Source organism: Tachypleus tridentatus, chromosome 2, assembly GCF_004210375.1.
Source record: "Tachypleus tridentatus isolate NWPU-2018 chromosome 2, ASM421037v1, whole genome shotgun sequence".
NCBI lineage: Eukaryota > Metazoa > Arthropoda > Merostomata > Xiphosura > Limulidae > Tachypleus > Tachypleus tridentatus.
Genome location: NC_134826.1, coordinates 40,223,056 through 40,239,418, shown reverse-complemented (window position 1 = coordinate 40,239,418; position 16,363 = coordinate 40,223,056). Strand labels below are relative to the sequence as shown.

The 16,363-nt window shown below is 30.7% G+C and overlaps 1 protein-coding gene across 10 annotated transcripts in view; it reads left to right on the top strand.

The window, feature by feature from the left end:
* The window catches only part of LOC143241419 (cAMP-dependent protein kinase catalytic subunit 1-like), a 168,916-nt gene that overhangs the window by 137,413 nt on the left and 15,140 nt on the right, over positions 1-16,363 (top strand). For 8 of the 10 annotated variants that reach the window (XM_076484775.1, XM_076484780.1, XM_076484776.1 and 5 more), the window contains 4 exons: positions 4,442-4,503; positions 9,828-9,956; positions 11,299-11,397; positions 14,579-14,661. In XM_076484775.1, coding sequence (XP_076340890.1) covers positions 4,442-4,503; positions 9,828-9,956; positions 11,299-11,397; positions 14,579-14,661 — 373 coding nt within the window. Of the gene's footprint in view, positions 1-4,441; positions 4,504-9,827; positions 9,957-11,298; positions 11,398-14,443; positions 14,527-14,578; positions 14,662-16,363 lie in introns of all 10 variants that reach the window. The other 2 variants (XM_076484779.1, XM_076484781.1) reach the window with 1 other exon arrangement.

The following is a 16,363-nucleotide window of genomic DNA, read 5'->3' as shown; positions in this document are numbered from 1 at the left end:
TTTGTTTAAAAATAATCCAAGTCTTTTTGGCTATGTAAAGTCTTTTAATGTATTTAATTCATCCAAAAGAACTATTAACTGCCAAGCAGACATTCTGATAAAAATGGTAGTGCAGCATAATTATTATACTTTTATTTTTTTGTGTATTTGTTAATTTATAATAATGTTTCTACATCTGTTTTTCTATTTCTCTCTCTCCCTATATGTCTATGTATATAATACTTTTTAATGTCTATTTGAACTTTTAGTCTTGCATGTTAAATATTAAGTTGGAAAAGAAAAACACAGTTTCTAGCATTTTCATATTCATCTTTGAAATCCATGATTTTGTTTCTTAATTTCAAACAGTAGGCATTAACTTAAGTAACTTCTGCTGGAATATATCTATCATGTACTGACATATTTTGCTCAAACTAAAGTGTAGATTGTTTTAGAGACTGGAATATTTTAAAACAAAATTTAATGTAATTCACCATTTTTATCTTTTCAAGTATTTATTATACTTTGAAAATGTGTGTTTGATCTGAACATTAATTAAACCTAAGTACAGTAATAATAATATTAAAGTGTGCTGAACTTTATCTGTAATAAACACTTTACTTGTTTATGGTAAGGGTCATTTACACAAGACATCAGTCATCACACATTCCTAATTGCAATACTACAGTGGATGTGTTGTGGCCTGAGATGAAGTAGTTATGTGAGTGAAAGTGAAATATTCACAAACTGACAACCATCATGTAGGTGAGAAGCATACACCAGCAGTTAGCTTATAATATGCAGTGTATGAAAGCTGAAGTAAAATTTAGCAGTGAATCACATGTAAGGAAGAACATCCCTACTAGGCCTCTGTAAAAATTATCTAATACTGGAGTGAATGTGAGAGCAGCTGAATACTAAAGACTTTTTAATACTATAATAAATAAGCACAATAAACATTAACTGATCTATTTACTAAATATCATAAAATTACTTTTTTTAACTAAAACCACACAAACTAATTAACTGTTATATGGCAAAAAATATATAAAACAGTATTAATGTAAGTTTAATTGGAGACAAAACAGAAAGAGATAAGCAAATAATATTCAAAGTAAAATAATAATCATATTTATTAAAATCGTTTCTCAGTCTCTGATCTTGATGCATTTGTTACAAATGTTTTTGGAACTGAAAATTAGTGGTGACCTACATTTTATTTTACCCTAGCTGCCCCTCTATCATCTGTAAAAATAAAATAAATAAAAAAATACTTATAAAGAAAAGGTAGTAGAATTAATCAGTGCATTTGAGCCTATTGTGTATTTGGATACCATGGTGTTAAATGTCTGTTATAAGCAGTTGATTATTGTTGTTTTTCTTAGTCAAATCTATGCATTGGAACATCAACATGAGTGAAATTAATACTTTAACTATGCTTTAATTATGTAATTTCATAATACAGAGGGTACTTTGGTACTTTATATTGAATTTATTTTGAATATGCAAATCAAAACTGTGCTACCCAGAGGTAATATAAAATCTCAGTGGAACAAAATGAATCAGAACTACATTTTGATATTGTTTGGCTTGTCATAAGCACTGAAGATTGATTGTTTTGGGGGAGTATATGTAAAAATTCACTCATATAATCAGATTATAAAGATATATTCAGGTTAGATATCTGTAATTTTTTTCCAAGACAGGAATATTCCCTGTTCTTAATTACATTGGAAAACAAAAATGTATCAGTCAAATTGTGATACCAGGACTATCCAGAAAAAAGCTTTACAGTGAGTCATACCCCAGCTGTGGTAAACAAAGGTAGCATCTTGTAACAAATGAGGATTGAAAAATATAAATAGTTGTGACAAAAGTTGTCCAGTTTTCACAGCTTGCAGTATGCAACACAATTAGAAAGGTTACCCATCTCGAAATGCATCCAACAGCATATGGGTTCACTAAATATGGTTTCCTGTTATATCTTCCATTCAACTGTTGTGTACCTCAAGCAGCTGAAAAAAAGATGTGGATGTTCATTCTATTCTATATGAAGACATACCAATCAGGTCACCAGATGCAGCACCTGTCAATTTGTGTGGTTGGACTGTTGTAACTGGCACTGGGAATCTATCATACTTTCATACTAGATGGGTTATGGAAAGCATGCAGGGAGGAGTGATGTTGGATATGGAAACCTTATGACACTTTTGCGATGGAAACTACCATGCGATGCTGTTGTCAAGAGGCATGGTTGTTAAATAAAGTGTGAACAGATATCACAACATGGACTGTAATTGTGTGGTGAGGCCTCAGAATGTTTTAATATAATGTAATAAACACTTGTGTAATAATTAATAACTCTTAGATGAAATATAAATATGTAAAATTATGATATTGCTTTAGCAAGTTAATAACACCAGTGAACATAAATGCTTGTTAAAAGATTTGAAAATTTACATTAACTTATGAAATGAAAACAAAAATATCAAAATGTCATCTAATCTGAAGTTATGGGGAACAGAATTATACAGTTGTAAGGTTTAATCACAAAATAAATACAGTCTAATTTGGAGTAATTAGTACTTTATTCTAATAATGAATAAAACTTCAGATTAAGTTTAAGTATACTTATAAGTTCTTACTGTTTTAAGAGATCAAAGCACTGCTCAGAATCAATAAATGTTGCATTTCCAAATTAATAATTTGTTTGTGTTTATTATGTACTGTTCTACTTTCTGTATGTGTTGTTTTCTTTCATCTGTTATTTAAAGCTTAGTGTAATTTTGTTTATAAGCTTCATCATTTTTACCAATCTTATAACCATTATTTATAACCATAAACTATACATACTGTAACTCTGAAATTATTAATTGTATTTTCAGGAAATTTAGCAAGGTTTCAATGAACATTACAAGTCTATTGTACAAGATTTTTCTCCTCTTTTTAAGTATTGTTACTAAAGATCTGCCTCTGAATTTATGAAACCTTTACTGAGTCAGTCTGAGTGTAAGCTGATTTTCATGTTAGGCATAAAAATACTTTTTACATCTTACAATTTTCATATTTCATTTACATAATCTCTAGGATATTCTACACTGATATAAAAAATTCTTTTCAATAAAACTTTATATTTTATTTGTAATTTTCTTTATGTGAACACTGAATTTAATGAAATCAACAATATATGGTAAAAATTAAAAGTTAAAAATATTAAAAAATCTTTATTACACTTTGTCTTTCTCAACTGTCTGCACATTGTAACATAAAATGGCACACATTATTCTTACAATTTAAATGTGGCTTCAAATCTGGTTTATTTTCATTTTATTGCTTTACAGCTGTACTTAGACCACCTTGAAGTGTGCTAAATCCGTTTATCATGGTGAAAAAATCGTTTATCACAGCAGGACATCTTTGTTTAAACAATCACTCCATGCAGTGTGCTCATGTTAGAGTATAAGGTCTCACAGGAATATTTTTCATTTAATTTTCCTTTTTTTTAGCCTGTGAAGTTTATTAACCATTAGAACAAAGAATAAAAACTATATTTAAAAAATAAGAATTTTAGTATTTATATCAGGGTTGTTGTTAAAAATGTTTGGAAAATCATTTTTATGTACTGATGTTGGTGTTAGAAAAATAATTATTTTAAATATGCAGTTTAGAAGACAAAATATAGAATGCCCTGAAACTTCTAAAATGTAAGTGGCTTTCTTGCCAGGTTATAAATGGGTTTTAAAAATATTCATCTTATTTAGCTGAACTCCAGCAATGGCAAACAATAAAACTGAGGTCAACTTTTTCAGGACCTATTACTTCTTTTTATTGATTATAAATAACAGTGAAAATTATTGATTTTCTGTTTAAAAACAAGTTGAGGAGCACGACATGTGCATTTGATCTTTTCAGCTTATTTTTCACTAAACTAAAAAGGTTGGAGGCTATTAACTAACATTATCTTAACAGTGTCTACACTATAAGTGTGTAACTTGTGTCAAACCCAGAAAACCATATAGGTGTACAAAGACAGCATAAAATGGGCAATTCATATTGAATAAAAGTGTTGTGATGCAAAGAAGTGAAAACTGAAATTCCTTTAAATATTCCCATTTGAAATTTATTAATTAAAATTTATATCTTAATTTTAATTATAAACTTTATGCCAAATGTACTGACATACCTCAATAATGTTTTTAAATTGAATTTTAAATGTAACTCTGTAAAAAGGTCGTGTATGTGCACTTTGCCCCATCTGAATAAAGAGAGTTAAGTAGTTGTTGGAAGTATATGCCTTGTACTTTTTATTACAGTATTAACAAATGGCTCTAATAATGTTTTTTTTATGCTAAAGTTTCTAATTTTTGAACTGATTTAACAGATTGAACCTCTTTATAACTGATCATAACTAATGAGTTCTTCATCTTAAGCATATGCCCATTAATTTTCTTTTACATTTCAGTTGAACAGTTTTTAGAAGAAGCAAAAGAAACATTTGAAAGAAAATGGAACAATCCATCCAAGGTAGCATAGTTGTGTAATTTGTATTAATCTAAGTATCTTTTTTATTATTTAAGTGTATTGATATATATGACATATACATGCAACATAAATTTATTTAATTTTGAATATTCGTGTAAAAGGTTATTAACTGTTGAAACATGGAAACAAAAATAATTGGGATAATATACATACAACATTAATTTATTTAAGTTTAAAAATTCATAGAATTGAGACACAGAAACAGGAACAATGTAGAAGAATTTGAAAACACCCACATAAGGTTTTCTTACCAATAAATTTAATCACTCATAAATACAAATTTCTGATTCTGTACTCTCCTTCTTGGCTGTCAGTGTCTTCAGCTGGGATTGGTTTCATCTGTTCCTTTATGTTTACCCTCCTATCTATTTACTTTTTAAGATGTCACCTTCGTCCATGTTACTCCATGCACAATCCTTCTTGTTGCTCCTTCCTGACCTGCTGAACTTAGTTACCTCAGTTACTCCACTTCCCCTTCTATTCCGTCCCATTCTGCTCCATCAACCCAGTTGCAAGTGCTCCATTTCTTGCTGTCTATCTTTACACCTCACTTTTATCAGGTTTTTGGCATGATTTTCCAGTTTCTCCAGCAGAGTAGCTTCATCTTTAGCCTGTTTCACTCATCCTTCATCTTTGGTGTTCTATATATATAAGTAGGAGCATTTGTTGCTCCTAGGTATTGACTTGTGGTTTCTGAGCTTTTCTGGTAATGGTTGCCTGTATCAACAAGTGTCTTGCAAGACTCTTTGAGAGAGGTTCTTCAGTCTCCTCAATTTCAGGTGTCAGGCAGCATTATCCCATGCCTTTTGTTTTTCTCATTTCTGCATAGTCCTTACTTCCCTTGTCCTTTCCATATTAACCTATTCATTCTGGCTCTGTTAGCCACCAAATCATCTATCACTCCTGGTCTGGGATATTCTTGTGGCCCTTAAGGCCTTCACTTTAACTCTGTTTGAAACTCTGTCAGTGTGTTTGCTGTTTTGGCTCTCTTTAGCATATTTCTTCCTCCTTCTGGCTTATGCTCATCATAGGTTGGTCACTTTTGCCTTCGATATTCTCAGGTCCTTTTACCACTCCTTATCCTTTATCCAGATCAGTCTTTTGTTTCTACAACCTCTGCTGCTCATGACATTTGTGTCTCTTTTTCTCCTACCTGTTTGTCCTACATTTCTTATTTTGCCCTCCTTCAGATACAGATGGACTCCTCTTTTCTGTCTGTACCCTCCAATGTTATAATGCATGCACATTTTATTTCCAGAGCCTCATCCCCCTTGCCCCATTTCTCTCTTTGCAACCTTCCTCTTCCTATTGTGTTTAACATTTGATTCAGGTGGCTTATTCCTCTTTGTCTCCTTCGTGACTTGATATCTTTAATGCTTCCTCCCATTGCCTACATCACCTTTCCTTCTCTCTTGCCACTTATCTTTACTGGCCATTGGAGGGTTTTGCCCCTGTTCATCACCCATTGCATTAACCACATAGCTGTTTCTGCTTCTTCAGGGTATCACCTACTGCCTCTAATCATTTTCAAGACTTTGATATGAATGTAACACAAAGTAACTCTATGAATGCTTTCTTTCCTTTCATGGGCCCCTCCTTCACCTTCATTTTAGATTTTACTCTGTGGATAGGGGTGCATGATCAGTTCTTCTGAATGGGTTCCACTTAGATGGCTATAACCATTCACAGACATCTTTCTATGAAATCTGCACTGTAGCCCATGTTGATTTCTATATTTCCATGACTATGTATACTGACCTTTGAGATGGAGTGTTTCACAAGATTGCCTGAGTTTAAATTCTGTATGATACATTATAATATGCCTGTACTGGACCACACAACCCATGGATGTCATAGGTAAAGCAGAAGGGGATTGCTGTCCATCCCTGCCATGTCTATATTGAATAAATCAGTGTGGTCTGCTTTGAAAAATCAGGTTTTATGATCACCCATTGCACTGTCTTGAGTGTTGCACTCCCTCTAGACTCCCAAGCATACTTTTCCTTTCTTATTCCAGTAGAGTGTGGGAATCCATCCCACTCACCAGTTGCAAGCCATTGAATTGGTTCCATAAAGATGGCTATAATAGTTCAGTTTAGAATAAGTCATTTGTTTGATTAGAATCAAGCAAAAAACTACACAATTAGCTATATGTACTCTGTCCACCACAGATATTAAAACCCGGTTTCTAGTGGTGTGAGACCACAGACATACTGCTGTGCCACTGGGAAACAGAATAGGGTGATAGGGTTCTGCCAGTGTAGATGTAGTTACAAGATCTTCCAGATGGATGATTTTCCCAGAGTTGAGATACCCATACGTAGTTCACACCTCCAACTGGGTGCCCTTTTCATACCCTCATACAAATATCAATACCCAGTCTGTGAGGTTTTGCAGATCGAATGAACCAGTCACACAAGTCTTCTCACAGGATTTGGATTGTCTGTCTTCCCCACTGGATTGCTATTATATGTAGTAGGTAGCTGAAAGTCTTCATGGCATGTTTCTGTTACTCTCCTGGGTTTTCCCTCATTATGAGGTTGTTGGCAACCTTCATCATTTTGGACTTGTTCACAGTTGTGATGGTGAAGTGCATATGATGGACTTATTTTGGATTCTGGATGAAACATTCCGAGGTCATTGGCATTAGGCCACCCAATGTGTTCATGGAGTCTTTTGAAAGTTTTTTCTGGAGTTGGGAGCTTGATGTAAACATGGTATGGGTCCTTATTTTACCCTTACAAGGATGTCAGTACCCAGAAAGTAAACTGTTTGATGTAGTTGACTTGTTGAATGTGGTACACACACCATAGCCACTCTACATCTTGAGTCACATTGTTTCTTACCCATCTTTTATTGTAGGATTGAGTGTTTCTACTTTTTGTTGCACCATCTTTTCCCACATGAATGTGCTCTCTTGTTCAGCAATGTCTGGTCCTTCTGACCTTTTCACTTTTCATGGTGAAGGTACTAGGCTCAGATGTGGTGCAGTAACCCTCATATTTTTGGATTTTTTTTCTCAAATAATGGGTGTCCTTCAGATGTTTGTATGGGATATACATGTGTTTCCCTTGCACTGGTCTCTCCTCTAGTTCAATGTGAGATTGAAGCTAATCCTTTGAGTGGAGGGAAAGTACCATATAAGAAGCTATAATTTCCCTAAATGAAAACATATTTCTGATAGGTACTTTCCTCCACACAAACATCCCACCCTTCCTTTCCACTGTCTTTGGTGCTCATGTCTTTTGCCAAACTTTAAAGTGATAGTTTGGTGGTGGAGCATAGAGGGAGTCACACATTTCACATGAAATGTTCTCCTGTTGGTGGAGAGGTAATGCATAGTGATTTACCTGACACGTGTTGGAAGTTTGGATTCCAACAGAGGAAAGGCTAAAGGTTTGTAGCATGCATTGAAAAGAAGTTCACAAATAGAGGGCAGTACAAAACAAGAAAAGCTAATGTTGTGAGCATAGAGAAGCACCTATCAGAAATACATTTTCATCTAGGAAAACTATAACTTTCAAATGGAGTTCACCCTAAAAAGAAGTATGCAAATGACTTTTGTTCTCATTTTATTAATCAACCATTTAGACAGGTTGGAGAAGTAAAAGTAGCTTAGATGCAATACAATACAAAAAAGAATAAATCTGTGATACACCTAAAACACTAGTGTTGATTTTACCTGAATATTTTCATATTACACATTTCTTAAAAAGTATGCATGACATATCAGTCAAGCTCAAATGCTATATTTATACATTAATAAGCCTTTAATTTAATTATTACTTTTTGAAGGGTACACATTTTAAAACAGAAATCGATGAAAAATCACCCATACTGGACTATACATTCCTTGGGACTCAGCACATGAAACAAAACAAAAACTTAACATACTAAGAAACCAAATAAATACAGCCATAAAACTATGCTCACCAGACAAAATTAATGACAAATTAGGCAAAATAAAACAATACTTCATCAATATCAATAAGTTTCCTCTGCAAACTGTAGAAAACATTATACGCACACACCTAGACAAAAAGCAAAATCAACCAACAAAAGTAAATATATCCCACGAATTAAAAAAATCATGAAAACATATACTGCTGCATACCATATATTATCAACTTCAACAGAAAAATAACCAACATTTGACAAAAACTAGTAACAAAATATGACATTCCAGTTAATTCCAAATTTATTCAAAAACCAGGCACAAAACTGAGGTCTATACTATGTAAAAACTTCACTGACAAACACCACACCAACATTATTTATAAAATACAATGTGATAACTGCCACAACTTCTATATTGGAGAAACAAGTAGTAAAATGGAAATCAGATTCACAGAACACAAAAAGTAACCTTCACACATTTTTGAACACTACAAATCAAAGAAACACAACATAACCATAGAAAACACCCAAATACTGAATAAATAAACAAACATAAACACAAAATTAAAGAAGCCTTACTCAGACAACAACTCAAGCCCAAAATAAACCAATACAAAGGAACACCTTTATACCTATATTGATAAATATAATCCAACATCTAAGCATGCCCTCTACATTCCTACACTCAGTTACACAACCGTTTTCAAACATGTGGTCAGCTATTGGTCAGTTACCTCTTTCTTTCTTTGTGAACCTGATGATGACCGAAGAAAGTCAAAACCTTGTTTGCTCCTCTATGTAGTGGTTTCTCTACCCATACCAGCTGTTTTTACATATTTAAAGTTAAATTAACTCAAGTAACTTTGTGTTATGCTTTTTTAATTTTTAATTATCTTAGAGAACTGATGTCATTAGTGTTTTAGAGAAGTGATATTTTAAATTTTTATGTTACATTGTAACACTTTTAGAGCTAGTCAATATATAATCTATGTAATTACCTATGAACACTATTGGTGACATGCTGTTTGATTCTGTAGATAACTGTTGGTTTAGCATGTAGTTTAATTTATTATTTCCTGTGTATAAGATTTTCTTTTCAAAATAAATATTTACAAAGAAGCTCACAACTGGTTATTTGTTATGGAATGGTCAAGTGATTTTGGTCTGAAAATGAACTTTCAGTTTTCAAAAGCCCTTTAAAATTAATATATTTACAACACAGAGTGTATCAAATAGTGGAAAAAAATTACAGATATTGTTATCTTTAATGTAATAGATTCAATTAAATGAAAGATAAATGTTTCAGTGTTAATGTACATATCTGTTTATGTTTTGGATATTTAATAGTTTTACTATTTTATCTGCTTTATGTTTGTTATGCTTAAATGTTGTTGTTTTTTTCTCTGTAGAACACTGCAAATCTAGAAGACTTTGAAAGATTAAAGACACTAGGAACAGGCTCATTTGGAAGAGTTATGCTTGTTTATCATAAATCAACTAAAGAGTATCATGCCATGAAAATTCTTGAGAAACAACAGGTAGCGTTTTTACAATAAATGTTTTATTTGATGACTGAAGTAATAAATTTCGTTATTCTAAAGATTTTAAGCTTGAATTACTGTATTTTTTTTTCTACCAAAGTATTTCTCTTAAAGCAAGTATTAAGTTATCTGTAAGCAAGTTGCTAAAATTCTCCTTAACACTTAAGAACTAGCAGAAAAAAATTCTTACCATTATTTAAGTTTCAGATACTTTTCTTTTGATTAACCCTGTTGCTGTGATATGGATGTTTATTTCCTGAACTTAACATATTTTATGTTTATACTTTTATTGTGTGGTTTCAATACTACTAGAACCAGCTGATCATGATTTTACAACAGAATCCTTTGCTTTATGGTATCATATTCAATCTTATTTTGTAGCTAGTACACTGTTTGACCTTACTGCTCTTGGTTGCATAATTTATTCATTTCTTTATATACAGTAAGTACTTGCAGTCAGTACTCAAAAGTTATGTAAATAAATCTTTGAACATCTTCGGTATTCAAAATCGGAGTACAGTATATGCAGAGCTAAAGCAAACACTCTTGTTTATGTGTAGCTTGAGTAATAATTTTGATACATAAGAATTTATTTTGTAATAGAACTTTTCAATGCACCTTTCATATTATTTGTCTAGTTTTGGTTAAAGTATTAAATTTTCTGCTCATTTTGAAGAGTGTGACAAGATAAGTTTTAAAAAGTTGTTTTATTTATTGATTAATGTTGATTGTTAATTTAATACTCTTTCACTACTGTTGTAATTATACATATATGTTGTATTCAAGTGTATCAACAAGAGCTGATAAATAAAAGCTTGATTATATATACCACCTATTAACTGAATAGCTTAATTATGAATCCTTATAAGATTGCCTAAAATATCAGGTAAAGAATAATGAAAATAATTGGTCTTTGCCAAAGTTAAGAATATTCACTGTTAGGCAAAACTGTTTTTTTTTTTCATGTACCTTTTTATTTTACAATATAGCCAAGTAATTTACCCTTTACATTTATAAAGAGATCATGTGAGTATCTATGGTCCTTTCAGAAATATTAATTTGAATGATAAGTAATGATTATAGAATTGGATCCCCAATTTTAGGCTTATGATTTGGCAGAATTTTATTTATTTATTTGTGGCAGTTGTTTTGATATAAAACTAATTATTCTAGAAGGAAAAATTAATCATCAAAAGTGGTCTAAGAGAATGGCAGAAGATTTTTGGCTTACTTAGTGATTTTTGCAGAATGGCTTACTTAGTGATTTTTATATGACAGGCTTCTGGTTTATATTAAGTACTATTCTTAAAGTGCTCATTATTCTTTTGTATTTTGTAAGGTTGTTAAACTTAAACAAGTTGAACACACACTAAATGAAAAAAGAATCCTTCAAGCTGTTGATTTTCCATTCCTGGTGAAATTGTACTACCATTTTAAGGTGAGTTGACCTTAAAAATCTAAAAAATCACTTATTTTTGTAATATGTTAGAAATTATAGTTGTGAGTAGCAGAAATAGTCACTGGAAAATGGTTTACATGTGAGTTTTATTGTTTTTAAGTTCTTAGTGAACAAGGAAATATATGGCAGGCATTGATTGGGTTAATTAAATTTTAAGGACAATTGCACTTATAATTTAAGAAGCTTAGACTGTTTGCATAAGAAAGATTTCACTTTGGCCTATCCTTGAATATTTTAGTTTTTTTATCTTGTTGATGTTTCAGTTTCTTTGGATAATTAAGTAATTACATTTGGTAGTTTCCCTAATACAGGTATAATTATTTTACAAGTTTCTTCTTATTGAATCATTTCCATTCATCTTTATTTTTTTAAAGTTAAGTATTATAAATACAAATAGCAGTCTTACAAGATATTAACTGTAATTAAAAGAAAGTTTGTTTTTAAATGTGTAAATATAAAAAAATAATTCATAGTTGGCTTAGAGCCAGTAAGTTTGTGCTCATTATTTGTGGTGAGTCATTCCCGTCATAAAAATATCATATAGTCAGAATTGTTTAAAGAACTGAGTTGCAGTACTAATATGTATTGTGTGTTGCTACAAAATTAATTTATTTTTAATTGAGAAGTTTGTAAACTTATCATTTCTTCTACTTAATCTATAGAATGAGTAAAGTTAAAAAAAGAATATGAATTTATTTATTATTATCATGTGTTGATTGTCTTTATTATTTTATTATTTATGGTATGAAAGTAACTTGTTTATTGTAATTGACATTGTAATATTATTTTGTTCGTGTCCAAGTTGTTTTTCCACTAACCATAATATAATTTAGATAGAAGCCAAACTAAGGGCTTTGTCTTATACAAAAAAGACAAATATATATGTTCAAGACATTTTTGAAATGCTTTGGAGATTCTCCCTTTTTTTTTTACACAAACTCTAAACATTCTTTCTACTTTGTGAAACCACTTACTGTTACTTCTCCCTACTGTTCCTTTGGTACTAAAGGAAACAAAATTCTTCTGTTACTACAATATAACTAGCCCTTCGTATTTTGTTTCACTTTCCAAGGAGTTTATAATTTTTTATTTTTTTTTAGTATTTCACTGTAATTTCAAGAAATTCAAAAATAATCCTCAATACTTAAGAATTTGCTTTTAATTTGTTGACTTGTGTACTTTAGTGTTTTTAAAGGCTAGGATTGTATATAATTTAGCTTTTCTTTTCAAGATTATTAAAAACAAATTTGGCTAAACTATGAGAAGTAATTTATAATTTTCTTTTGGTTGGAACATATTTCCATTTCTAAGATAATATTTAAATATTTTTAGAATATGCTGGATAGAGACAAAGTAAATTAACATGTTTACTTCTATGTTTAATCTAGGACAATAGAAGTAAACACATTAATTTACTTTGCTTCTATCCAAGCGTTAATATTTTTATTGTGTAATTATGGCCAGTTTGTTCCCATTTCTGTTATTACTACTAAGTCAGTGTTATATTTAAACCCAAATATAAGAACAAAAGAATTAGAACTTTAAAAAATTATTTCCTTGAGCAAAACCTTAATATTGAACTGTATTTTTATACTCCCAGTTTATTTTGGTGCACAGTTCTTTTTTCAAAGATAGCAGTTTTATAGCTATCATTATCAAGTGTACACTTGTTTTTTTATAGTATAGGAATTATTAGGTAAAAACTAATAAGAAATTATTGCTTTGTGTTATTGCTAGTTGTATGAAGATGTGTCAGAAGTTGAGAATAAATGAAACTTTTTTATTATATTGGTAACAAGGTGTAAGTAACAGCTCCAAATGCATCAGGTTTCACTTATAACTGCCATACTGTATATTGTATTTGTTTACATCTGAAACAGAATGAACACAATGTTTTAATACTTTATTTTCAACACTGTGTGTGTTCAACAACATTTTTCACGTGTAAGTTTCCCCAAGTGAGAATGCATACTGTAATGTATTGTAAGTGAATGAGATAATGTAGATTCTTGAAGATTAGTCTGTATTTGTTTGAAACGGCTTTCTTTTTTTTTTTTTACCATGTTTATCATTACATAGATGAATAATGTATCTCCAAAGATTCTGGCACTAAAATCATATTATTTACCAACATATTTTTCCATTACATTTTACAATACTTGCACAATGCTGCAGTTTTCAGAAATATGTATTGATTTATTGATTTGTTATCTTCAAAGCATTTTTCTTTCATATCAAATACCTTTGTTTTAATTCACTCTAATGTATGTTTATAAAGTCTAGCTGATTGTTCTGATTTGTTAAACCTGGTTGAAAGAGAGAAAGATTAGTATTTATTATATAAATCTTGGTGGTTCTTTTTATGTATCCTGTACTAAAAGCTACTTTATAAATGGAATATTGCTCCTAGTGCCACAGCAATATATCTGAAATTTAAAATGCTAGAAACCAGATTTCAGTACCCATGGTTGGCAGAGCAGAGATAGCCTATTGTATGGCTTTGTGCTTAAGTACAAGTAAACAAACAATGAATGGAATAAGTTTCTTACAATGTGCAGAGTGTTGGTATTTTAGTAATATCATACCACTGTGTAAATTTCCTTAAATGAAATCTAGAATTTGCAGCTAATAAACTCACATGTACAAAAGTAGTAATTGAATCTGAAAAGATAAAAAATTGTAATAAATACCTCGTTTTTGAAAATGTACATTTACAAAAGAATTATCTAATACCTTGTTTGCACTTCATACACACTAATCTTGCTGTACAACAAAAAAATAATGGATGCCCTAGTCAATAGATCACTTGTATATTTGCACACAGAGTGATATTATTCACATATGAAAAAAATATTCTTCTGTCCCTAAGTGTGTCCTTGTTTAACATCAAGCTTCACAGCAAAAGAAGTTGAACCAAGTATGTTTTTTCTTTAGCAAATAACATTTGCATAATACAAGTAGGCATTTACACATTACAGAAAAATATAATGTATTTCTTGTTTACTAACAAAAAATAACTTTTCAGGATAATGCCAATGTGTATATGGCTTTAGAATATGTTCCGGGTGGAGATATGTTTTCTCATCTGAGACGGCTAGGAAAATTTAGGTAAGGTATTTTGTAGCTACCATGTAACAACCTTTCTTATGTGCCTTTTCAGGACAATTCCAATTTATACATGGTTCTAGAGTATGTGCAAGGTGGCGAGATGTTTTCACATCTACGAAAAAGTGGAAGGTTTAGGTAAGGTGCATGCTTTTCAAAATTGTGTATGCACCTCTAGTATTTCTAACTGAAACCCAAAAGTTCACTTTTTATTTTACCTCTTTGTTTTATTAAGTTTTTATTTGACTGTAATCTAGTACACTAACATTGCATGCTTATTACATAGTAGTATTTTTGTTTTATTGTAAGTCCATTATGAGCATGTGAATAACTCCAATTATTTGATCTTTCTATCCATCTTTTCATCATTCATACACTTTGTTACACTGTGATGTTTCATCATTTTATGATTGTGTATTATGTTGTTGACAAATATCTTGTTGTATCTCCTACTTTGTGCATTAATTTATCACTACCCAAATGGAACAATGAAAACAAAAGTAATTTACAGTTAGCTGTAATATAATTTATATTTTGTTATCCTGTATCACCTTAATAATTATCTAGCAATTTTCAGTTTAATATCAAAATATTATGTGATAGTATATGTTAATTAGAACTAAGTAAAATAAAGGCTCAGTCTGATTTCCTGCCTGTAGAATACACATTAGATTTCATGTTCAGACATTTTCAGATGTGATTAATTTTTTATTTTTCCCATATTTTATTGACAAATAGTATATACCAATATATATTGAAATACTCAAAGTTAAATTCATAAAGCAGCTTTTAAGAATTTTCCTAAGTTTAAAAAGTTTACTTACTGTGCTTACATTTCTCAGTTTGTATTTAAAATAAAAAAAGAATTGAACATTGTCTCTGTGGTTGCCTCACCTGCTCTGGAAAGAAAAAGACTGGCTTGCTCATTCACCTGTTTTTCTGAATGATAGTAAACTTCAATTAAACTAACTATAAGTAATTAATGTTATTATAAAAATTAAATAATATTATGTTAATAATTACCAAAGTCTGGTTGGTAAATGATTTAAATACATTTGATAATAATGGTACTTTACAAACATAATCTAGTTCACTCCATAGCAGCTGTTGCTTATGCAAATAATGATATAAATATAATCTCTACCATTAGTGTGTATTTCATATCCCAGCTGGCCAATGAGCCCTGAGCAACACTGGATATGGCAGATTTTAGTGTTATTGAAATAGTATTGTATAGTTGAAAACAAGATGTGACGTAAGAGGTGATTAGTAACTTATTGATTTAGCAGCTACTTCTTTAGGTTTTTAAAAATTTACCAGTTGATAAAAACAACAACAGCTATGCTTTCATTTCACTAAGTTCTTTGAGTAAAGAAGTTTATAAAATGTTTTATTCCCTGCACCAATTTAAATCTGGGTTGAGCATAATCTATTGTTTAATGTGCTAGTGTGCAAATCTTGATATACTGCTGACTATACTTTACACTTTCAGTTTTGGTTCTATATGTAATAGTTAATTCTGCTATTCACTTAACTACTAACTAACTTTTTTTTTCCTTCAAGTGAGCCGTTCAAAATAGTTATAGATGGAGCTATGCCTGAACATTGGTTATTAATTCTTTACTGTTTCCCCATATATGATATGTGATATAAGGTGTCATTTAGGCTGAAAATAACAAAAAGACAGAAAATATCCATTAAATATCTCGATTGAAGCATATTTAATTGCATTTTATTGTGGGATTCATTATTGTATATTAAATTTACTTTGCTTGCTGACACAGTAGTTGTTAATAAGCTGAAGCTCAGCTTTGTTGATTCCAGACAAATATCCCTTCAC